A 24,241-nucleotide genomic window follows, 5' to 3' on the forward strand; every position below is an offset into this window, starting at 1 on the left:
TCCGAAAGCCTGTCTGTGACCTAAATCCTTGAAGAGGAACCAATCTTCTATGAAGACTGCCCTCCACTGTTTTCAAACCTTCAGCTAAGGAAAATCAGCAACGATTTTCCTTCCTGATTATTAATATGAGCTAAGTCCAAGGCAGAACAATGCTAGCTAACGCTCAAATTTTCAAGAGTCCAGCCTCCCAGAAATAGCTCAGTTGGGCCTCTCCAGTTCCTAACTGCCTGTTTTTGGAAAATACCCTCCCTTCCACTCCATAATCAGAGTTTGAAAGCTACGCAACAGAATTTACAAGTTACACTAGTAGCTTCATTCCTGTTAGGCTTTCAAGGTTGGGGGGAAGAGGGAGAACAGCTCAGTTTTTTCAGCTAGCATTGGTTTAGCCTATCAAGAAGAAAAACCTGATATTTACCGCAGAAAGACAACTAGAAGAGTTTCTGGAAGAAGAGTCTTATAACTTTCAAATGGGAGTTGTTATGCATCCCCGGTCTCACTAGGCTCCGGCTCAGTTACCACTGAGATTGAGTTTGTTTACTCCAAAGCAAAAAGCTTGGCATGACTTACAGAAACAGCTCTTCTTGCCAGAGCTCTAATAGCAAATGTCTGTGGAAAAGCCACTTGGAGAAGTGCTGTTTACTCTGGTAATGAAGCGTGTTCCCTGGAATGAAGTCTTGCAATCTTCCCAAGATGTTGCAATACATTTACCTGTACCTCAGCTACATACCATACAGGCCGCTCTCAGACTCAGAGCTACTTCGCTAAGTCAGGAGGCCAAGACAAACGCATCTCAGCTACTCTGGACAGGACTAGGCTCTACTCCTACCCTGCGTGCATAACTTGGGTCCTAATTGAAACTGGTTATTGGTTTGTGGGTTTTTTTTTTTCTCACCCTTCTCTGCTCCCAGCTAAGCCACAGCCAGCAATACCTCTTGAAGATGCTTTCGAAAGAAAAGCCTCAAAACAACATTCTCAATTTTCTTTAAAACTGTGGCTTTAAAGCCAGACTCATCCCCTTGACACTCATTTGTTTAGGCAACTCAGAGCTTAGACCTCAGTGCACTGCTGTTTGTACATAAAGGGGACACCAGCATACAGCTGGACTAATAACTACCTGGGGAAGAAAAGAAATTCAAGGTAGACTGCAGAGGCCAAGGCTCGCTTTCTGTTTAGGGAGGCACTGGCCTGAGGCTATTCTGCTTTTCCTCATTTATTTAAGATGGAGTTTCAAGCCGCTGTCCAAGTTTGCTCTGACCACACAAAGATGAAAGGCTCTCCCCTCTTCAATATTCTTGGCTCTGGAGTCCAGAGCAAAGGGCTACTCATTTGCTCAAACTGAAGTTTGAGATTTTGCTTCCAACAAGGCGTGACTTAGACCCTCCCTAATCCAGTAACTAAAAGATTCCTCTGTAGTTGAATTAAATGGACTTCCTACTGAAACAGGTACTTGCATTTGCACATTTTGTTTACAAACAACTTGCACTCCTGTGAGATCACCGAGCTCCTACTTCACACAGAGTTGTAGTGCTTCACAGCCCTGCTTTGTGCTCTTCAGTGTTGAAATTCCTGCTTTGAGGAGAAACCAAGCTCTAATTTTAAGTGTTTATATGTACTCCTGAGAGCAAGAAAGAAAATCTTACCATGATTAGGTTATGTAAAAAGTTTAATTATAAAATAAATAAGTTTGTTATGGAAACATTAAATATTAAATACAGTAATAAATATTTACACATTTACAGGTATGACTTGACAATTAATGGTGATTCTCTGCTACCAGGAGAATTCTGCTCTGCTTATACAGAACACATTCACTCTTCCAAGAAGAAATTGAACTCAAATAATACTCTGTGCTCAAGACTGCATGGACAGTTCACAAAACCAAGGACACCGGGGTCAGAAAACTTTGAGGTAAGTCAAATTCTTCACACCAGAAAGGTAGGGCACAAGAGACCATTGCTTGCAGTGTCAGTGCACGAATTTACCTCTTCAAAGGAACAGGTTCTTGGTCAAGGTCAACTGACTGGATCTGATGTGAAGCATTTTATACTTTAAGCGCTGCTTAAAGAGGCATCGAGGATACAGGTAACAGAAGAAGCTTCGTGTTTATAACAGATGGGTCCAGGCTTATCAGCTTGCTTGAGCATGCATCTTTTCCTTCAGATACAGAGCTTCAGATCTTGCATTTACTGTGTCAGCATCCTGAGGAGACTAATTTTAACTCAGGCTAGCACACATGCAAATGGAGAGCTCCACTCACACAACAAGTCCTACTGAATTCAGAGGGATTACCTTCCACGCATACAGTAACAGAAGCCAGGTGTGGCTGACAAAGATCTGTCACCAACGCCCTGCAAGTCAGAACTAGAGACGAAGTTCTTGGAAGCTGATATCAACAGGGAGCACAGTGACAGCAGAATAAGGTTTTTCATCCACTGAGGTCTGGGGAGAGAAGCCATCCAGAGCTCTTCCCTTTTTAGCTTTGGGAGGGAAGGAAATCTCCCCTCCATTCGTTCCTGAAAGCCAAAAGAAGCTCTCTCCCTTAGGGCTAGAGCTGCCAAAGGAGACTTGCTAACAGAAGAAAGTCCATCCACACAACCGCAGAGACTGGAGCTCCAGCACTGACCGAGCCGGCTCAGTAGCAGTAGCTTCTAGCAGGTCTTGACAGCAGGTCTTCTACCCCATAGTGGCAGCTCCTTCCACATCCTTGCACCAAGATGTAGTGATAACTGTCCTTGGAGCAAGCGATTCAGCAGCAAGTGGCATGTTGACATCTGCTTGCAGCAGCCTCTGCCTTGATGAATCAGGGCTTAGTGGCAACAGCTCCAGCCCACAGTGTCCCGGTGGATGTGTCAGGTAGCCAGAAGTACCCTGCAGCTTGGCAGTGGCCACATCAGAACTGTTCTGTAAGGGGCAGACCAGGCACATTAATCACCACTCAAGACCCAAGCACTCTGTACTAAAACTGCATCAAATCTGCATCTGAGGTGGGTAGGTTAAGTGTGTGCACACACCTGAGGACACTCTGCTACTCCTCAGTTTCAAACAAGCTTTGAGCAAAATGTTCTAACTGTCACTGGACAAAGCCTGGACAACGTCTGTAGCTGACATGTGGCAAAGCAAAACTTCTGAGTTCTGCCAGAACTTCTCATGACTATCCTTTAAAGCTTCCTCCTCCAGCTTGTCGTATAACTCCTGTTCAATAAGGCTCCTTGAGTCTGCTGTTAGGCACGCTTTTGCTCAGAAGAGACCAACTTGCTTGCTCATTGAAATCCACTACATTTCTCCCAGGAGCGATCCACCTAGGCCGAGAAGCTTTAGCATTCAGTTGCTGTGATAGTATGAAACGTGACTGAGAGGCTATCTGTGGTGCTCACAGAATTGGCAGCTTTGTCCTGGTCTACAGCCTCTAAGCACCAGGAACTCCCCGATGCCTTGCAGGGAAGGCATGAAAACGCTCAGCGCTTCTCTTACAAGGGGTGATGATCCACTTGGCTGCTGCACCACCTTCCATGATGGAAACCTACGGTGCTTCCTTGCACTAAACTTGCCTCTGCCGAGATATTAGTTTGGGGTTTTTCTTCCTAAGTCCACTTGTCACAGTACAGCTTCCTATCCTGACTTTCCCTTTAAGACAGCAGCCAGAAAGCTAACAGCGCTGCTGAACAACACACACAACCCAGCTGGTTTCAAGAAACCAGAAAACCAAGCCAGCCTTTCACATGTAACCTATGTGTTTCAAGGCACTTGAAGTATTAGAAGGAAATGCTAGCTTTGCAAAACATGCATGCAATTTCCATATGGTAGCTGCAGCCTAGGAGGACTGAAAGGCGTTTGAAGTCAGCTTTCATACCTGCTTTCTCCTCATTTACACACCGACATGGCCATTTCTGTTTTCTTGTCGAAGTTTTTTCCTTTCTTCTTTCTCTTCATACTGAGGACACTTTTTCCTGACCCTGTGGAATTATGGCATGTTAGAGGTCATTTTGAACCCTGACATACATGCTGTTGTTACCAGCCCCCACATCCTCTGCAGCATTTGGACTCGTCCTTTGAATCCTCAAGCAACTCCACAGTGCCAAGAAGTTTCAAGCAAGAGAGTTTTTAAATATTTGGCATCAAGCAGTATCTGACGGTAACATCAAGAAGCCTCTGAGTTACGCACTGCCAGCTTTGCCTCGTGCCAGGGCTTCCTGGCTAAAGCCCGAACAGGTAGATAGATGAAGAGGGTTTACTGCTAGAACAGAGCAAAGCACCAGGAGACTTTCCAGGGTATGGATTTCTGGGTGGCTTTAGCAAACAGCTGCAGAGACCAGACTGCCTTCCTGCTCCCCACAGCAGAGCCTGGTGGACTTCAAGTATTTGAAGACCCTGTCCCCTTGAACACATCCGAGATTAAGCTGCATATTAATTTTCTCCCAATTTGTCCAGTCTTCTCTAGTAACCTTTCCACACAGACCATCTACCTTCTCTGGGTGAAGGTACAGATGAATGAACCTCATGCTTCAAGCCTGTGAGGGTTCTGGGCACAAAACAAATGCAATCCTATTCTGTGGCTCACTCCAGAAGCTAACATTGATCACATGCTCTTACAGCACTATAGAACTGGTTATCCCTCCGAGCAGGGAGTAATGAGGCAGTGTTCAGAGAACAAGTGTTCATCCCAGCATTCCTCAAGTTCAGATCTAAATATGAAGCAGCAGTGCAATGACAAACGCACACCTTGTTTCCTGAATTGCAGGAAAGGGTACAGCACGTACCCAATTCAGCTCACATGCTTCATCAAGATCTAGAATTAGTCTCAACTTCTGAGTTTCACCTACAATACCCCAAGCCCTACAGTGGCGGAGCAGCAATGTCAGACCTGGAGGACTGCTCCCGTACTCAGGAAACACTGGAGTCAGGCTCCCCATGCTCACTACATAACCTCAGCACAAACACCTGGCAAACACACTGGCAAGATGCAAAGGCACAGGCAGGCATAAGATGCTGCATACCGCTTTTAGCGGGTACAAAGAAGAGCTTGATACAAGACCTGACACACGTACTCAGAAAAACTCTTGTCATTTATTCACAACAGGACCCCAGACTCTGATTACCCATCACACTGCACTGCCAGCAGTTGCTTGGGCTGGAATGGTCATTGCCTCCATCTTATCAGCAAGCAGTACAGTATTTGGAACTGACAGCGCTTGTTCCCCCATCGGCTTTCCCTCCACTGTAGGTATTTAAGCCCAGCAACCTCCATTAACACATGGGCAGTTAGAGGACCATTTCCTTCCCCCCAGCTGTGCCCCCAGTTGTTGGATAATAGCCATGCACAAGGCTGCTACACTACTGTGTGCAGGCTTCTCTACCGGGATTAAGGAAGGCACTGGTGTGTCAGCATTCATGCTCCTCCTCCTCCATTTCCTGCTGATGTTGTGCCACACTAACTATTCTGGGGGTAGCAAGAGCAGAAAGGTCGTCTTCAAAAATGCAAGGGTCACAGGTCCCACAGCCAATAGCCAGAGAGGGTGAGGGAGTATGAGTCACATATGAACTCCTCAGCCCTTGCTCCCACGCACAAGACATATCCAAGCTGGGATAAGAACACAGCCCTTTTGAACACTTTCCACACAGGTATTTCAGATGAGCCATGCACATTTCAGGGCTACCGGACAGAAGCCCTGTTCACACTTAAGATAGACAGAGAACAAAGAGTATAATACTTACTGCACTATCACAATGATAAGTACAGTAATGAAGCTGATGCTTGAGAGCAGGACAGCTACCACTACCAAGACAGTCTTCGAGTAGTTTGCCACATCATTCTTCCTTTGAGTCTTCATGAACTGTTCACCACAGCGCTCACCAAAAAAATCCTGATGACACCTGCAAGTAAACATTAACAGAAGTTCTTATCAGCTCCAGTGCTGTCTGGAGCCAAGGACACCCACACACATTCAAACCTGACTTAGCCATCTTCAGAGTTTCCCATGAATCTTGGGATTCTCCCTTTAGAGCATGTTCATGAAATGCAGTCACTGCTCTAGCACAAGGTTTGTCAGCATTTCAACAAGTCGAGATTAGTTTGGGCGTGATGTTCCAGGAAGACACGCCTTTTCATTCTTTTGGTTTGAGTTTATGACCAACTGATGAGTTCAGTGGCTTGTTATGCATCTCAGATTCCATCATCACTTAATTTAAATGGCAGAAAGATTCTCAGTCAAAATACCGCAGGAGATGTATCTACGCCAAGTTGACACTGATTTTTCCTCCAAGCCCTCATATGCCACCAGCTCATGCCAATCACACCTAACTGACAAGGTACAAGTGACTTACTTGCAGGTCACCATCTGGAGATGTTCTAGGTATACACATTCACCATGGATGCAAAAGTTTTTGTATTCCATTTCACAGGGAGTCCCTTTCTTTTTGTTTTTCCCTTTGTTTTTCTTCCTTCTTGATTTGCCAGCATTCTTCTCACCCCCTCTCTTTGTTGGCTTGGGTTTAACCACAGGTTCAACTGAAAAAAGGACAAGATGACTCAGTCTAACAATGTTAAAAAGCTAGATTCTGTAAAAACTGAATTACAGGATCTGGTGAGGAGCAGGAGAGCCTGCGCCCAAAGCATAGGATGCAAGTGGGCATTTTATGCCCTGCACATAGGCAGCAAGCTTAGAAACTCATTAAGCACAACTTCACCACCATTAAGTCCTGTCTGTACAATACAGGCCAAAAGGAGTATAAGCAGAGGAGCTGAGAGCCACCAGAGGGGAAGAGCAGAGCTGAAGGGCTGCAGCATTTCACAGTGGAAGATACTTGACAGAAACGATACAGGTTCAAGCAAGGACCTGTAGAAAACAGTTCACAGTGCGCCAAGCCATCCACCGGTTTTATGCCAGCTCAGATATAAGACTAACTGCCTCCATCACTCTAAACTCTCCATTTGCATCAGTGATGAAAGGCATTATAACAACTCACTAGATAGTCCTGGGCACTTGCAGAGGCAGGACAGCTTGCTGTCCCAGTTAGCATACTTGTTTCTCCCAAATAACCTGCAGTGCTGTCTTCAGCAGAAGATACTTAATTTCCAGTTCTCCTACTTTGGGAGACATGCTTAGCGCACCAAAGGAGTGAAAGCAGGATAGTCCACAACAGTCAGGCTATTTGTTCTGCTCTTACTGTTGCCCCTCATTATCCCAATTAGGACAAACCTCTAGAAGAACGTGGTTTAAAATGATGGTGACTTGGTAGCTTTTGGATTTAAGCAAGGGCACTCATCAGCCTTTCGCTGGGGAGAAGCTCAAGTCAGTCACTGACTAAGGGTCATAAGCTCTGTCGCTGCTCTGTGCAGCAGTCAAAGCTCAGTATTATTGGTTTAGAGCAAGTGGGTAAAATACTGGTTCTCTGAAGAAACCACCCCTTCACTGCTAGCCATAAAGCCAAGTCTTCTCAGTGCAAAATCATCCTGTTCAGGGGTAACAGTTAATCAGGTGAGTTTGAACAGTTCTTAAGAACAGCAGAGCTATTTACAATACCCTTCAATTTTCCCATTGGGTTCTGCAGACCTAATCAAAGTAACTTTTAGAGTATTACTATTTTACCCAGAGCACTATGCATATATGCAATCACCACAAAAGGATGCGACTTGACCCAACTACTTCCTAACCCTGTAATTCTAGTGACAAGAGAATAGCCTGCACAAAGAAACAAGGTGTAGTCCACTGTTGTCTAGACAGCTGATCTTTTTAACTTCTAGAGCAACAAGCCTGGCTTGAAGTTATTTAAAAGCAAAAACGCCTTCAGCAACCAGAAGTCTGATTCAAATGGTACAAGCTATATTAGTATGTAAACGACAAACACTGTTCCTGCAGCAAGGTTTCCCGTTCCTAGAAGTGTGAGCATACTACTGACAGCTGAGGTCCCTGTTCTATCCAGTTCAACTTGACATTTAGGTTCACACTTTCCTAAGTGAGGCTGTTTCCATTCTTCCCTCCTCAATGCTCAGTTTGATCTCCATGTCCCTGTCTGCAAGCTGCACAGCCAGGAAAGCCATCTGCAGTTGAATCATAACAGCTTGAAGCCTCCACAGATAAACCTTACGCCAAGTAGAAGAGCTGGTCTACAAACCAACCACCTTCAGTAACAATTCTGGTTCCTGTGCAGTTATACAACACTTAAGTCACCAAGCCAGTAGTTTTACAGGCTGAACTGCTCAGTAACTCCGACATTCCTGTTTCCCCTGGAAGTCTTCAGCTCATGAAAAACTTAAGCAAGAGTCCACAAATTCCCCTGACTGAGCACCTGGAGAGAGCACAGTCCCTCTTCACCTAAGAGCTCCTTTAGTCTCATTCAAGTCTTAGCGTGTTTCTGAGGAAACATAGTACCCAGATTCACCCTAGAGGGCAATAGCACCAGCCTACTACCATCATCTGAGGTACTAATCACTTGTAGGTACCCAGCTCGTATTACAGTTACACTTAGGCCAGAACTGACAAAAGCATCCCATCCTCATAGTCAGGTGGGCTATTCAGATCTCCTCACAGTTTACAAATGAGTGGACAAATGACAATCAATTCACACAATACCTACTGACAGAACATCGCCTGAAATACCCTTAATAAGCTTTCCTGTAGCCATTTACAGGGTTTAAGTGTTTACTTTCTCAAGAACTTTAGGCAATTCCAACCTAAATACGCCATCATGAGGAAACACCGAGGGATTCCTTGCCACAACAAAGACGATCTGATGCAAACCCCACCTTTAGAGACTGCCAGGATCCATAAGCCCCACTGAGGCTTCTTCATGGTAAGTAGGCAGTAGCTGCCCCATCACAGCCTTCTTGTCATGTTTATCAGAGGAGAGCAGTACAGCGGGCAACCAGCTATCCTGCAGCTTCCACACACTCTAGTCACACTCATGATAAGTTTTCATCCCTGACAGCCTATTTTTAATTCAAGTTTCAAGCAGAAGCACGCTTTTGTTCCAAACACTAGGAGCAACGCGCAGCACCCTTACGAGGGAGGCAAGTCAAGAAAAAGCGGGTGATCACACCTAGACAGCCTTCAAGGCCAGCACCGCCGAGCTGACCAGCCCACCTGACACCCGGCCCCGGCGCCGGCCCGGCTGCCGCCTCACCTCGGATCAAGTCGTCCACGATGTATTGGTGGACAGGCAGCGCCTCCTCGTACTCCTCATCCTCCTCGTAGTCGGCACCCGACACAACCTCGCCCTCGCGGGCCTCGGGCTCCCGCTGCCCGGGCGCCCCGGGCCGCCCCGGCTCCGTGGCGTTGGGCGACGACCCGGCAACAGGCCGGCAGGCTGCGGAGGAAAATGGCGCCGTGGGCAAGGGGACAAGACGACCGCCGCCCGCGCGCCAGCCGCGCGACACCCCCTCCCTCCCGCCCCTCCGGACCAACGGCCGCGCCGCGCGCTCACCCCCCGCCCCCCCGCACGCACCTGCCAGTACGGCCAGCGCGGCCATCAACGCCACGGCGCGCATCGGCGGCATCGGCATGAGCGCGGGCGGCGACGGCCAGAGGGGTGTCGCGACAGGCGGCGGCGGCGGTGTGCGACGGTCCATGAGGAGCCGCCCGCCGCCGCCGCCCGCTTTATAGGCGGCCGCCGCTCGCTCGCACGCCCGGAGGTGGAGCGGCGTCGGCGGGGCGGGGCGGGGCGGGGCGGGGCGGCGCGGCAGGTGAGGGCGGGGGGCGCGCTCCCTCTCCCGTTCCCGGTCCCGCCCCCCGCTGTAGGGAGCCCCACGGGCCGGGGGGCTTTAAACGCAGTTACGGCTCTGCAGTGCCCCCGCTCCTTGTTGTGCCCCCCTACCGCTCCGCCGGGAGGAGGCAGACGAGGTGCGGCGGGAGCCTTTCACGGTCGTAACTGTCGTGACGGCCCTTAGCCTCGGTCCGCCTGGGTTTGCTCCAGCGGCCCATGAGTAACGGCTGAGTAACCGGTGCAGAAGAGGTGGGCACGCGTCCAGGCGGAGGCAAATGCGCTCCTCCGGGGTGCTTGGGCTCCGCATGGCCGCGGTAGCCCCGAGCGGAGGGCGCCTTACCACGGCTGCCGCTCCTGAGCTGTTGCATCAGGAAGTGTTGTAGTAGACCTACTTTTTAGGGGAGAAGAAACTAGGGCGGAGCATTGTAACGTGCTGCTGTACGGGGGGAACCCAGAAATGGCTTGCAGGTGGTGCAAGGACGAAGGGATCGGTAACCCCTCTGCTCCGGTGCCCGCAAAGCCTCTGTGAAGGCAATGCTGCCAAGGGTCAGGAAAGGAGGATCTGGGTGGCCTGGCTGGAATGCTACACACGGCTCAGGAACCTCACGGAGCCTTTGCTCGAGGTGGCTTGGATCCAAGCTGCTCAGTCATTAAACCTTTACCCCTCTTCCATACATGCCGAAGGAGGATATGTTGCTCCCAGTGCCCTCTTTGCTGGGTCACGCCAATCCCAGAAAGCCCAAGAGCTCTGGAAAAGAAGGTGCCGAATCAGTCACTCAGGCGTTAACCTGTGACAGACAGCTGCGGCAAACCGTCAGCCCCTTTGTGTGTAGTGCAAATAAAACTGATTTTCATTAGCTCACGGCTTTACTGTTGGGTTTTTTTATTGTTGCGTTTCCCCTCGTTTTTCCATGCCTTTCCTCATAGTGTCTATAGCAGAGAAAAGACAAAGCTTGGCCGCCGAGCCCTGGGACACAGAGTGCTCAGTCCCACTGCAGCACTGGCAGGCAGTCGCTGAGCCGCACCCGGGCTATGGCTCAGTCATGATCTGGGGGCAGCCGAGGCCTCGACAGGGGCCCCACCTTTCCCCCTCAGACCAGAGTTCCCATAAGACCCCTGTTAAGTCCCAGGGCCTGACGTTAGCACAGACCGAGTGCGTGTGAGTGGAGTTTCTCCAAAGGCAGAGATTTCGGGGTCTCTTCTGTCAAAATGTGGGGTTGGATGTGTGAGAACGGCTGAAGGGAGGTTTGTAAACCAGGAGTTTTCCTTCCCCCCTGCCTGTTGCGCTTGAGGCCTGTTCCCTCAGCGAGGCAGTGCAGCTTCCCTGATGAATTTTCTTTTTTTGCAGGTGTTAAAATGAAGTATTTCTCCCAGTTTTTTATCAGAGATTCACTGGAAACATTTTCAATTAATTGTTTTAAGGTCAGTCAGAGGAATATACCGAGCACTGAAAATTTCAGCCCCGTGCGCTACGCTTGGCGAACTGCTAAGCAACTGAAAGGAGAAGCTTAGCGGGGGAAAGGTTGAATGACCCAAGTGCAATTGCCCGTGTTACCTGCTCTGTTTAGAGACCAAACATGGCATATCCAGCGCCTGACTCACTACGTTCCCTCTCTCCTCCAATCTCCAGCCGATGGCTCTGTCTCACTGCCTGGCAGCAGCGAGGAATTTGGCTCGGCATGCTTTGAATTTGTCAGGCATTTTGCCGACTTCCTCCTGCCACTCCTGCTTCCTTGAAGAAGAAGGGGCAGCCTGGCATCACGCAGCACTGCTCCTCGGCATGCAGAAAATACAGCAAGGTGCTGATGGCCACCGGTTGTGCGTGGAGAGGCTCAGGTGGGACTTCACAGGAGCTCTTCCCAAATGGTAGTGTCCTGGCAAAGCCCTGCTTGGCTGCTTCTCCGAGAGGACACCCTCCAGAGGCCACGTGTTTCAGGACACTGAGGGTGGGTTCCCACCGCAAGCCCCAGCTCTGCTGCGTGCTGTCGGGAAGGAGGTATTAAGCTTGACTGTGGCCTTCTTCCAGGGCTGGAAGGACACTTGGACTCTGCCCCCAGGCTGACCCCAAGGAGGATGTCCCCAGGAGTGGTAAAAGGAGGAGAAGCCTGGAGGGGACTGCAAGGTTCACCCCTGTGGGCTGCCCCTCTGCAGCTGAGCCGGTGGGGCAGGTTGCTGGGCCGGCAAGGGCAGGGCTCACCTTTGGAAAGGTGCTGGTTCCGCGTGGATGCAGAGTGCCACCTACTGAGCCATCGCTCCCAGCAGCACCCGGGGTTTTCCAGCAGGACACCCAGGCTGGGGCTGCTGCTCAAAGTGCCCTTGCCCACTCCGGCTGGTCCATCATGCCAGTCCCAGAGGCCAGGGAGCTTCCCCAAAGGCTGGCAAGCCCAATAGGGCGCACCGCAGAGATTAGCAGGGAGCCTGTGCAGGGAGCTGCACGCACGGGCACAGCCAGGGTCTTTCCTTGGTGTATGCCCTGAACCAGGCCTTGTTTTCCACAGTCCAGCGGTGCAGCGGGAGGACATGGGCCGGTGGCATGCTGCCCCATTCTTGCAGGCAGAAATGAATGCCTTGGGAGCCGGGCTGTTCCTTCCTCTGCCTTGACCACCTTTTTGCTAACCCTGAAAACCTTCAGCGCAGCCTGGACTCAGACAGCACCCAACAGCACCCAGCGCAGGTGGCCAACATTTTTCCCCTCTGGTCTCCGGCTGTGTCTGTGGAATCTGGCACCACAGCCACGTCAGAAGGGAGGTTTCTCCCCGTCAGTCTGCCTCTCTCCTCCCAGGCTCACCTCCAGAAAAAGTCCCAGCAATGAAGACTGTGGCTGTGTTTCCTGCTGTGGAGCAGCGCATCACCTGGCTACCTGCAGCCCTGGGGCCACAAGGCCACCCTAGCAAGGACTTGATGTCCTGAGGCAGCGGTTCAGCATCTCCCACTCTGTGGTGAATCCCAGCAAATTTTGCTGACTTGACATTAATGCGCTCTCTCCTTTTGCTTGGCCACTGCTGGGACCTGCCGTCGTCACTGACCACAGACTGTCACCTTGAGATGACTAGAAAGGAAGGATGTGCCCAGGATGTGAAATTGCATGTTGTCAGCTCCTGTTTGCACTGCGAGCCCCTGGACTGGCAGAGTGTTTGGATTATACTTCCTTGTGCTCCGACCCCAGGGATCAGGGTGAAAAGCCACCTGGCATCACCCCAGACGGGGTGGCCAGTACACAGCCCGTCCCTTCCCCAGCTATGCCGTGGCATTCGGGGCGTAGGCAGGGACTTGTGGAGGTGAAGCGACATCAGTGCTGACAGCTGCCTGGCGTTGGTGGAGCGTGCTTGGGCATCGTGTCTTCCAGAAGAGTCAGACTGCCAGCTGCGATCTCCTTATTCACTCTCTTTACTTTTGATAAAAACCCCCGAGAAATGCGTGAAGGGAAAGGAAGTATCTGAAATACCTGCCCATCAATTTACTTCACTGATATCAAATGTTTATTTTGCAAGGGTGGGCACAGCTGACCCGGGTGTTTGAACATGAGCTATCCCTTCTCATCCATCCAACTCAGAACAGGTGGAAAAGGGTAATGACTCAAAGCAGAGCAGTGTCTGGGCAGCTCACCAGACTTTCACTTGACTTGTGATCTGCAGTATCTTCTGCTATCAGCAGCTCCCTCGTAGGCAGGGACGGAGCTTTGAAGTGAGGCATGTGTGACTCCGGTTCCTGCTGATGTAAATCAAGATTGCTGTAATAAAGGGGATGTAGATGCGTAGTCGGGGTGTTGGCGAGGAGGGAAGGGGAAATCGGTACAGATTTTGCTAGCCTCTGAGATACGCAGGTATTCCGATGGCTGTGTGTCCTTGCCGTGAAAGCCCTCAGCATGGTGATGTTCCCCCTGTGCTCTGCTCCTTTCCCTGAGATTTAGGCTGAAGCAGTGATTGCATGAGTGAAATCTGTCCAGAAAGGGAATAATTTATGCACTTGCACTGCATCAGCTGTTCCCCCTAGGGAAGACTGCCCGGTGCCATGTGCTTTCAGTCACTCTGCATTTGACTGCAAAATCTTTCGGAGCATGTCTAAAGAGAAAAACAAAAAGGACAGCATCTGCTGGCCCTCACAACGACCCGGTCTGTGCTTTTATCTCATTTATGCCAATACGAATGAAAAACAGTCCCCCTGGAAACCTAAGGGGTACCTTCTCAGCCAACAGAAACTCCAGCAACCCCGAGCATCCCTGCTTAAGCTCATGAAACATGCAGTGGTGCTAAGGAGTTTAGTGCTACCAAATCGCAGCAGTGGGATTCTACACTTGCTTTCCACAGGCTTTCACAAATGGCGGGCAATGGGGAACAAGGCCTGATAATTTGCAGAATATCATGGGCCATGCTGTGGCTCCTCTTGTTGCCTGCTCACTGGCACCAGGTACAGCTGAGCAGGACAGGCTGGGTTCAGTTTTGCATTGGTGGTGGGGAACATGTTGCAAGCCTGTCTGGGACAGCAGTCCTGCCACATGCCAGGAGGTTTCTGGGAAGCTGCCTGCTGGTAGCACACTACCCTGGGCTTCGACTGCTCTATTTGCCACACAGCATGCACCGAGTAGCTCTCGTTTGACCAAACACATCCTCCAGCACTCACCCACTCGTTTTTGTGCAATAGCTCAATTTGCAAATGCTCAGGGGCAGATCCTGACCCCAGCAGTAATTGTAAGGACCTGAAGCCGCAAGCCGGGTGACGCAATACTGGATTTACACTAGAACGGGGAGCTGGCCCTCAGCTAACCATCTCCTTCCCTAATACCACGTCCTGCCATGCCAGAGAGCACTTAAAATTGCTGCTCTTGCTTCCATTTCCTCGGGCGATTCGCAGAAACCTCCGCAGCCCTGCCCACGTCCCCCCCAAGGCAGGCTCCCCACGGTACCCCAATGCAAAACCACCCTCCTGATGATGCTTGCCTTTCCCCAGGGGACAGAAAGGGCTAGGTGCTTTCGTCGGGAATCCCTAAAGAAACTGAGGCCATAGCTCAGCTGTTGTAGTCAGTGCCATTACACTGATGTACCCAAGCAAGTTACTGTGGCCCTTTACCTTCAATATGATGGCGTTTCCCCTGCGCTGCACGTTATTTTATATATTCAGAGTACCACGTCATTGTTAGATGGGCAGAATCATCTGAAAATCTCTCTTCTCTGTAACGTTTCCAGGACTGCAAGCCAGCACTGTCCCTGCAGAGAACTCCCACCTCGTCGCTTTCCAAAGGCATACGCAGCTACTGGATCATTCTGCAAGTGCTCCAAAAGTACTCATTCTAAAAAGAAGAGAAAAAAAATCTTTAAATGTGGAGCTGCGCCCAAGGTAGGAAAAGCTGCATGACTGCTACTCAATCACAGAATGCACTCAGCTTTGAGAATGTGTGTAATTACGTGTGTGGTGTGGCTGTTGGAAAAATGGTGTTTTTCCTCTGGTGTCTTAGCGATTGAGCTGAAAATGAGCCAGAGCAGAAAGTTTTGTATTCCAAAACACCTCCACAAAACAAAACGCCACTACATGGTTGTTTTAAAAGCTAAAACATGGTTACCTCTAATACCTGGAACATTAGCTATTAATCCTGTGTTTTCTTCACTCCATGCAAATTCTGGACAAGCACTTCTTTTCCTTACTGTAATAAAGTGACTTTCTGTGGGCACAGGTGGTTTTTAATTACCACATGCTGACTGCAGCCTTCTTTTTAAGGAGCACTGCGTACTACAGTCAGGGCAAACAGAACAGCTAGTTGTAACAGTGGAGGAACAATCCTTTACAGTCACAAGGCAAGGCATATTTCCTTGAGACGGTCTCGCACAGATGGAGCAGCAACAATTTGGGGTTACCTTTAAGGCTCCCTTAAGAGGATCTTGGCACGTAAGTCGGGCTGACCTAAAGCGTGTTGGTGCCAATGAAAGTTGCAGTGGGTAGTTTGACTAACTGAGTTTGTTAAGTGGGGTGAATAATATATCCCTTTCCTCACCTTGGTGGCTTGGGTATGAAGTCACCTTGCAGATGTGTATCACAACTCGTTTGAAAGCACACAGCATGTGAGTAAATTACATGGTACTGCATTTCGAGTGATTGCAGTCTCACATGAGAACTGGAAACATGTGACAGAAATACCGTGATGTTTTTCTTCTGTGTCGCATGTTATTTCCAATAGCCTCCAGAGTAATAGAGAAATAAAGGACACATGAGGATTGTTTGGGGATTTTCTCCTGGAAGTAGAGCTAAAGCCTTAGCTTTTTACTTCATAATCTTCCTTGCACAATGCTTTTTTCAACCTGGATCCCAAGTTGAGCAGCTGGTGAGGCAGGTAAACATGCACAGATGAACAGAGTGTGGATGTCCTCCTGTGTGAAAGGATTTAATTCCAGTAGGAAAATGCTGTGAGCTGCCTGGATCCATCCCCTGCAGGATCCCGAGCAAATGCCATCAGCCAAGAAGGGTTCCCTCCCATCCAAACTGAATGCTTTTTGCCTCAGCATCTGTACAAAGACACATACAGCCCATGGCATGAGACAGGGGCTGCAGTTTTGTCACTGTGTGCCTATTTGTCCTCTCTGCTGCATTTGTTAGTTTGTCGGTGCTCAAGTCCTATTGTCTGATGTGAGAATCAAACACATACCCCTGCTCTCATGTCCACTGTGGTCACTGGGGGGTCACATCCCCTGCCTGTCTCCTGCCTGACAAAAACTGGCTCCAGCGCCCCCTCTCTGACCTTAGATTAAGAGGGGCAGGATGAGGCAAAGGTCAAATTCAGGCCTGGCGGGGGCAAACTGAGCAGAAATGGGGCACTAAGAAGTACTTGATCCTCCTCTAGGCCAATATGGCTTTTGTCTGTGGCTGATCACTGCTCCCCACGAAAGGCCCTTTGCCCGGCTGTCGGCGGGCCCCTTACTGCCAGTCCAAGATGCGCGCAGGTTTGTGTTGCTGAGCTCCCTGCAGCTGGAGCAGAGCAAAGGGTCTTCGGCATAAGCGAGACCCTGACGTGAATGGTTTTCCTTCTGATTCACCCCACAATCGGGAAGAGGAGGGCATCTGGTACTGCCTTACCACAGCTGAGTTTTTGCCTAGTGTCCTCCCATCAGTGCATCAGGAGGTGAATTTTCTTTACCTGTTTAAAGTCATTTCCTATATGAAGAAAGAATGAATCACAAAGAGAAGCCTAGAGCAATTAGAACCTCCTTTCCTCTCACCTTTGCCAAAGCTAGATTTTTTCCCTAGAACAAAGCCCAGGCAAGCCTTCCTACGCACAACAATGATTACGTAGATCGCTCTGGATTTTGTTTTTTTCACAGGCCATGAGCAAGCAAAGAAGCTCAGGAGAACACTCTATTTCATGGGCATGTTTGTTATGCTTCCTTGGAAATCCCATCGTTCGCTGGTAGTGCCTGCTTTTGACTACAAGCGCTGTGCCCTCGTGATGTTGGCTGCCTTTAATTTTGCCAAGGTGCTGGCAAATAAGCACGAAGTTTGGCAAACTAGAAAGATGCCACTGCAATAAATCAGTCCTGGCAGTTTGGGCATTCATTTCAATGCGCTGAAGTGGGATCGGTGAGAGAGTGCTTTGCGAGGCTGCTTCCAGTCACACATGTCCATCCGTCAGCAAAACCTGTGCGGGCAGTGTACCTCGTGCCCCCCTTCCCTTGCGCGTTGTGTGTGTCCCCACCAGGCTGGAGCGTGGGGCCAGTGCTTTCCCAGGAGAGGACTGCTGAGACACACTGTATGAGTAAGGTCTCATTTGCATAAAGATTGCACGCTCACGCTGTGAAGGAGGTTTCCTAGGCACAGTCTCATTTCCTTCTGTACATAGGTTTGCCTTCATATAGGAAAAACCCTATTCTTGAAGTCCTTGGACAGAAACCAGTTTACATTGGCACGCCACAACGCCGTCCTCCTGGCATGTTTGGGTCCGCCCAAGTCTGACGGCATGGAGGCACACTCTGCCCCTCTGAAGCAAAACCGCTTCTGAGGTTTTGTTTGTTCTGTTGTTTGTTGTTGAGTGGAGTTTGAGACTCCGCTTGGAGTTGGACTCCGGTATCCCACTAACACAGGCCATGATTTGCTGACAAGAGATCTCATTCCACTCCTAAAAGGCTTTTCAACATCACCAGTGCACCAGCGTCTGCACGGCTCCTCCTCTCCTTGTGGGCTTCACCCAGGAGACTTCAGGAGGAGCAGAGCTCTGCTTTGAATGGGGAGGGAGGAACCCTGAGGTAAAATGCAGGGCTGAGCACTTTGGTCCTCACCACTCAAGGCTTTCCTCAAAGTATAGAGCTCAGCTCTGTTCACTTGCCACAGTGAGAGGTAACTCAGCTACAGCAGGTGAAGTAAACTGGTTTCTGACTAGTGCAGGAGCTAGTGCCGGAGAGCAGATGCTGAGAGGAGATCCTGGGAGCAAGAGGGATTTCTGTCAAAACCAGCTGCCTGGCAGGGAAAGAGGTTGTTGTCCCTATTCCCTCTTACCTGCATGACACTGTTCTGAGTTACAGAGGAGCAGGAAGGATTTATCTGCCCCAGGGACCCCTTTAATGTACAAGCTTTTGGTAAAAGGATTTGTGCCCCTCCGCCCCTGCCCAGTGTCTTCTGAAATCTTTATTCAAGACTCTACCTGCTTCACTGATGATGAACAATCTCACTTATTCTTAACTCTGGAAAGTTATTCCCAAGCTTGCTCAAGTTGCCCACAACTAATGTGTTTCTGTGTAAAAAGAGAGAGAAAAATCAATGGCATTTGACTACACTTAAATTATTGTAGGATTCAAAAACATACTGTCTTAACATGCCCAAAACAGGTCACTAAGGATTGCAGCCAGAAAGCCATTTTTCCCCCACATTAGCAGAGCTGTGGCAAATAAAGTAAAGAGCATTTAAAAGAAGGAGCTGAGCTGAAAAAAATGCACAAGACTTTGTACAAAAACTCAAAAATGACTGTACAGTGTCAATTCAAGAGTCACGTTTCAAGTATCCTGACCCCTAAGAATGCAAAATTCTTCATTTCACAGGTGTTACGTGCTACACATTAAGTGACACAGTAAATAAACATATTAAATGTTTTGGAAGGAACCAAAAGGAGGAGAGCAGAGGCTGCTCTGGGCCCTACTGACTACAACAACAAGCGGCCTCGCACTCAACTTTAGAAATGCCTCCGCAAAAGCAGTTTTCACACAGGCTCCGTCCCATCCCCACTGCTAAATGCAAAATCAGTATTTTCCTGGCTTGCTCCCACAGAGGCAGAGCCGTCATGCCTGTGCCCTTAGCCCTGCTGGGGTGGTTGCTCCCATCCCCAAAGCCCTTCCCCAAAGCCTGTGCCCGGGTCTCTGCGAGGTTTTTCAGACTGATGGAGCATTGCCTGTCAGACCGCTGCCTGCGGCTGCCAGGCACCACATACCCATCTTCCCATCCTTGTGCTCCACAGCAGGCCTGAAGCGGCTGTCCCTCACCTGGCGATCCCAGGAGCCAGACCTTCGGTGCAGCAACTGGGGCATAAAGGGCAGCCTTTCCACGACCCCTGAGCTTGGGTGCTGGAAACGGTGACTCCCTGCTGCACTACAGGCGAAAATCTGCAAGGGAGACAGACAGGTAAAGCATCACTTCATCAGTAAAGAGAGGGGACTCCAAGGGACAGCCTTCTCTGACACAGCTCCACACCCCACGCTATGAGAACTACAAACTGCACGCGTGCCATCTCCTTGCCACCCACCACTGCCAAATTACCGCCGTGGCAATCAGAGATCTTGCCATCCTGGGTGTCCATCAGTGGGCTAAATGCATCAGGGCCAAGGTCACTGCCAAACCCCTGGGAGGACACGGTGACTCTTGCGTTCTCAGACCGTGAGCTTGAGCAGCTCATTTCGAAGTTGATGAGTTTGCAGCAAGGGCAGCTGTGGGGTGAATAAAATCCACCATATCACTTGGCATCACTTCCAGCCTCCACCGAAGGCAGGCTGAGGGTCAGGGTACCTGTGGCTGTGAGGGACAAGGCTGACAAAATACTCTCAGTGGCTGCATAGCTCTTTGGTGGCTGATGCTAGCCTTCCGTTTGGAAAGAAAGGAAGATTTTGCTGGTAAATATCAGGAAACTGAGCCTTGCAGAAATGATTAACCACTCCGAGGCCAGCATGCACAAGGAACAAGGAGAACCTTGTAGGGATGCTGTACATTTCATATCAGTACTGACCAAAGCCTCGTGCCTGCCTCTTCTGGGAAGTCTGGCTTTCCAGCTTCCATTTCTGTTCCAAAACAGGGCGTTACACCAGAAATGCCATAATTTTTTTTTCCATGTTGGGGTTGGCAATGCTCCAAATTTTGCATTAAGAAAATGTTGAAAGTCTTAATTTCCATTTTTTTGATGCGTACAAAAATATCAGTTTTTGTCAGCTCAGGATGTTCTCTGCTGTTCTGAGGATGAGCACAAAACACTGCTTTTCCACAGGAAATATCCGAGCTAACTCCCCATGGCAGGACGTGGCAGGGAGGCTGTGCTCCCACCCTACGTCCCTGCTCCATCGAGTCCGATATCTGAGCCCCACGCACACCAGAGCGGGATGGCACTCGCGATGCCCCACGCAAAGAAGTCAGGATCTGGCAGCGGGGGATGTAGTCTTCGAGGTGACCACTAGGTGGGAATGAAACCAGCGCTAGAGATGTCGTGGGGCACTGAGCCGTGCGGGAATACTGACTGGTGAATGGATTTTTTCTTCCCCTCTGCTTGATTTGAGCTCATTGGAACACAACAACTTGGGTGAGTTGAAAAAAAACCAACACGTTTTGAGTAGTGATGAACTGACTGAAATGAAATGGCCCAGTTCAGTTATCCCAGCGGAAAGGAAAACTAAATAAATAGTTGAATATGTTGGGAGAAGAAATAACCCCAAATCAGATTACTTGTCTGTTTCAGAACCTGTATTTTCCACCAGAAAAATCCTTTGGATGGAAAAACTCCCAGCGAAACATTGCTGCATAAAGAGAGCCCTGCATCTCCACGAGTGGAGCGGCTGACTTGCCTCCCTGTGTCAGGCTACCTGCACGGGGATGTCGTGGACTCCCCGGCTCAGTTTTCCAGTCGTCGTAAATCCAGTCTGATTTCTGATATTTGACCTTCCTCATTTAAATGCTCCTGTCCTCCTGGTGAGCCTTCTACAGGGGCTGAAACTTGCTTTGCCTTGCTCTGCTGTCTCAGCGGTGCTTGTTCTTGGTGTGGGTGGGCTGAGCAGGTGGACCTCCTGAATGAGCTCCAAATGTCTGGGAGGCCAGAGGCACACTGATTTTCTGAGTTCTGTGAGTTCTCCTGCTTCCTCCTGGCTTCAATACTGTGTCTTTTTTACATTCAAAAGTCTCACCATCTTTTCTTGCCCTCATCTAAACCCTATTCTTCTCTGATTTTCTGCCCCCTCATTACAACTCTTCAGTCCGGTTCCCGCTGCCCCCCTCTCAGCAGTGACCTGAAGGCTTTTTCCCCTGCTGTGTGTATCCAGATGGATATCCACTTCCATCAGTCAGCCTTCTCTCCTGAAGTTAACCTCTATTTCCCTGCCTCTACTGCCTAAATGACAGCAGTTCTGGGAGAGGCAGCTAGACTGGCTTCTCTTCCTCATTCGCATGGCTTGTACAACTGCCTTGGCTTCCCGTTATAATGAAGGGCATCGACAACCAGCCTGACAAACTGGAATAGAAAGAGCCACCGGACCTTCAGGACATCACAGGACCAGTGGGGACCGCTGACAAACGTCCATGGACAAACGGTGGTTCCCTTTTGGGGCTGGTGCCTGTCCACTTCAGCTCATCTCCCAAATTCCTACTATATTTTCCTACCCAGAGGCTGATGCCCTCTGGTGACTGGGTCAGAAGGATCCGACTGGAAGACATCAGGGTAGGGCAGAGAGATTTCTCAATATTTTTTGATCAGTTGTTTTAATCTCCCAGTTTGCTGGGAAAGCTTTTAATCATACAGGATGGGATTATATAATGGGAGGGTTGGAGTAATTCAGGTTTGGCACCGGCTTTATTAAAATAATGATGACTATTTGTGCAAGACCAAACTTCTACATTTACTGATGGAATACCTTCCATCCATCCTTTCTTCCCTCTTGCCGTCTGTTCATTGGTCCATCCATACATCCAACCATCCTTTCTTCATCATGAACACAAAGGATGACTGCTAGTGATCCAGCCTAGATTTGCAACGAGTGCGTGATTTGTAAGTCTTCCCAGCCCACTTAACCTCCTCTCTCTCCTCCCTGTGCTCCACGTCTGCCCTTCTCACGAGCAGCCCCGAGATGAGATGCCAGATGCACTGTGCAATCTGGGGCTTGCCTCAGCGGGGACTTGGACTAGTTGTCCAAACATCCTCCGCCTCTGTGATGTAACCCAACACCATCGTGGAGGCTTCCTCCAGCTTTCAGCAAACTTGTGACATGGCCAGCTGACGCACTCCAAGGAAACCCACTGAGGGGGACACATGACTCACAAAGGCTTGAGATTGCCAAAGTGCCTCTAGTGACATTACTGTCAAGCACGCAACAGGCGAGACGGCATCTGGAGAGAGAAAGGTGAGCCTCCCAAGTTAAATGCATTGACCTGTCATCTGTAGTGTGGGCCACGGATGAAGAGTGTACTAAAGGAGGTTTGGGTGTAACCCCGGCGGTAGCCACGGACATTGTAGTAATGGTAATTTCAGGTTTGGTAACAGTGGCCGCACCACAGGTGCTGAAAAAGCTTCTCCCTCGAGAAGTGATAGGGTGATGAATGGCTTAAGTTTCTGGGACTAGTCCCATTCTGATCTCTTTGCAATTTTGTGGCTGGCTGCTGCTTTTGGAAAGGTTTTTTTTCTAATGCCCTCTTAAAAAAAAGTCAGATATGTTGTGACCAGGGGAAATATTAACACCAGTGAAGTTTGCACAAAAGCATAGCATTTCAGAGAGTTTACAGTAAGCCTTACTTCCAAAAAGCACCGTCCTTCCACAGAGCACCAAAGGAGGAGGGCTTGCCATTGATTTCTAGGTCAGACAGCCCCAGGCTTGAAAGCAAGCACCAGTAGTCCTCTGCCTGCATCCCAAGAGGCTGGAATGGGTTTCGGATAGAATACACAGATTTGTGGGCAAGAACTCCACATCAGGGTTACTGACAGGGCAGGTCTGGGATGGGGTAAGTTTTAAAATGATAGGGAGGTGTCAAATGGAGCACCACTGCAGCTGATGGGAGCTGTTGTTGCTCTGTCCTCCAGAGAGCTGCCAGCAAAAGTGTCACAGGCAAATAAACTGCACAGCGATATGCTGGTGGCCATGAGGACACGCAGATGGCTGCGGTACCAGGTGGGTCTCTCCAGTACCAGTCTCTAGTCCCCGTCCCTGCCTGTTTCATGCACCTACTCTGCCGTGATGCAGTTTGACAGGGGCATGGGAGAACTGCCCTGGCAGGAGCCTGTAACTCTTGTGCAGGAGGAGAAGCAGTTTGAAGGAAGGCTTAGGCAGGGCAGCCTCGGAGGCACACTGCAGGCGCTCTCACCAGCAGAAAGAGAGCTGCAGCCAAAGGTGACTCTGACGGTGGGCGGTGCGGGTGAGGAAGAGCTGCACTGGCGGGATAGAGGTGGTGCCAGCAGAAACCGTGGAAAGAATGAGGGAGGTTCACTCTCTGAGACAAATTATTTGGGGTGTGTCATCAAGACTCGGCTGCGTGGTTGCCGGACTGGCAATCTACGTCCAGTCGGCACAAGCTGTTGAGGTGGCAGGCTGGTATGTGGCCCCAAGCTTTTCAATTGCTCAATCATGTGCAGGAGTGAGAAAAACATAGGGTCTGGAAGGGCTGTTATGGGCTGGGAGTGAGATGAGCAACAGGATAGGTGGAGAAAGCCCAAGCCAAACCAAGACAGTCAGCTAAAAGTTAAGACAGATAGAAGAAACCAAACAAACCCTGCACAGGCCTGAAAGCGGACTATTCCTCTTAGATTTGCCTGACCCAAATAGCTAAAGGCATTACAAACCCCAGGCTGTTGCTGTTACTGCAATTTAGAACCTCTGCAAGGGCAGCAACAGGCATGTGGACCCAAGTGCTGCAGCAGAAAGATGCATCTTTAGCTGCTGAGGCTGCTCAGGCATAGAGGGGCTGGCAGCGAGCAGGGCAGGGGTTGAGTCTGAAGCCTTTTGGCCACAGGAGCTTTAGCAATGGGACCTCAAATATGTGAGGTCATCATTTACAAAAGGTGTGGTGAGAAGACAGAGTCCCCTTTTGTGATGCTCCCGCCAAGCAGAGCAGAGGAGCAGAAAGGGCAGCGTGTGGGAGTCAGAGCAAAAGTGCAGCCAGGCTGTGCATGCCTCTGGGCTGAGTCTCTCTGGGGAGTCCAGGAAAAGTTTCTGGAGGATGAACAGGGGCCGGCCAGAGCAGTTCATGGACAGGCGGCTAAGGCTGAGGGGGAAACAATGATGTGTCACCACGTGTCTTAACTGTGTCACAGCAGGAATGGAAGGAGGCTCCAAGAATCCATTTTTTGCCCCATCTTCCCACTGGGAAAGGCTGCACTAACAACGAGGCTGTG

The 24,241-nt window shown here is 49.8% G+C and overlaps 1 protein-coding gene and 1 long non-coding RNA gene across 2 annotated transcripts; one reads left to right on the plus strand and one right to left on the minus strand.

The window, feature by feature from the left end:
- Positions 1 to 1,645: 1,645 nt before the first annotated feature.
- On the minus strand, positions 1,646 to 9,587 carry AREG (amphiregulin). The gene is made up of 6 exons (XM_075089936.1): positions 9,442 to 9,587; positions 9,121 to 9,303; positions 6,322 to 6,505; positions 5,713 to 5,871; positions 3,851 to 3,953; positions 1,646 to 2,901 (listed from the first exon to the last, which is right to left on the minus strand). Exons 1-5 carry the CDS (start codon positions 9,563 to 9,565, stop codon positions 3,866 to 3,868), a joined length of 738 nt encoding a protein of 245 aa, XP_074946037.1. The 5' UTR covers positions 9,566 to 9,587; the 3' UTR covers positions 1,646 to 2,901; positions 3,851 to 3,865.
- A 1,697-nt stretch (positions 9,588 to 11,284) lies between these two features.
- Positions 11,285 to 21,735, plus strand: LOC142055914 (uncharacterized). The gene is made up of 3 exons (XR_012660126.1): positions 11,285 to 13,267; positions 14,883 to 15,033; positions 19,127 to 21,735. It is a non-coding gene; the product is annotated as an uncharacterized LOC142055914 (long non-coding RNA).
- Positions 21,736 to 24,241: the final 2,506 nt, after the last annotated feature.

Source organism: Phalacrocorax aristotelis, chromosome 4 (assembly GCF_949628215.1).
Source record: "Phalacrocorax aristotelis chromosome 4, bGulAri2.1, whole genome shotgun sequence".
Taxonomy (NCBI): domain Eukaryota; kingdom Metazoa; phylum Chordata; class Aves; order Suliformes; family Phalacrocoracidae; genus Phalacrocorax; species Phalacrocorax aristotelis.

Coding starts and splice junctions, on each gene's coding strand:
- AREG (XM_075089936.1), bottom strand. CDS start 9,565: ATGGACCGTCGCACACCGCCGCCGCCGCCTGTCGCGACACCCCTCTGG. Junction 6,506..9,120: donor CGTGGACGACTTGATCCGAG/GTGAGGCGGCAG, acceptor TCCTTTTTTCAG/TTGAACCTGTGGTTAAACCC. Junction 5,872..6,321: donor CTCCAGATGGTGACCTGCAA/GTAAGTCACTTG, acceptor GTTTACTTGCAG/GTGTCATCAGGATTTTTTTG.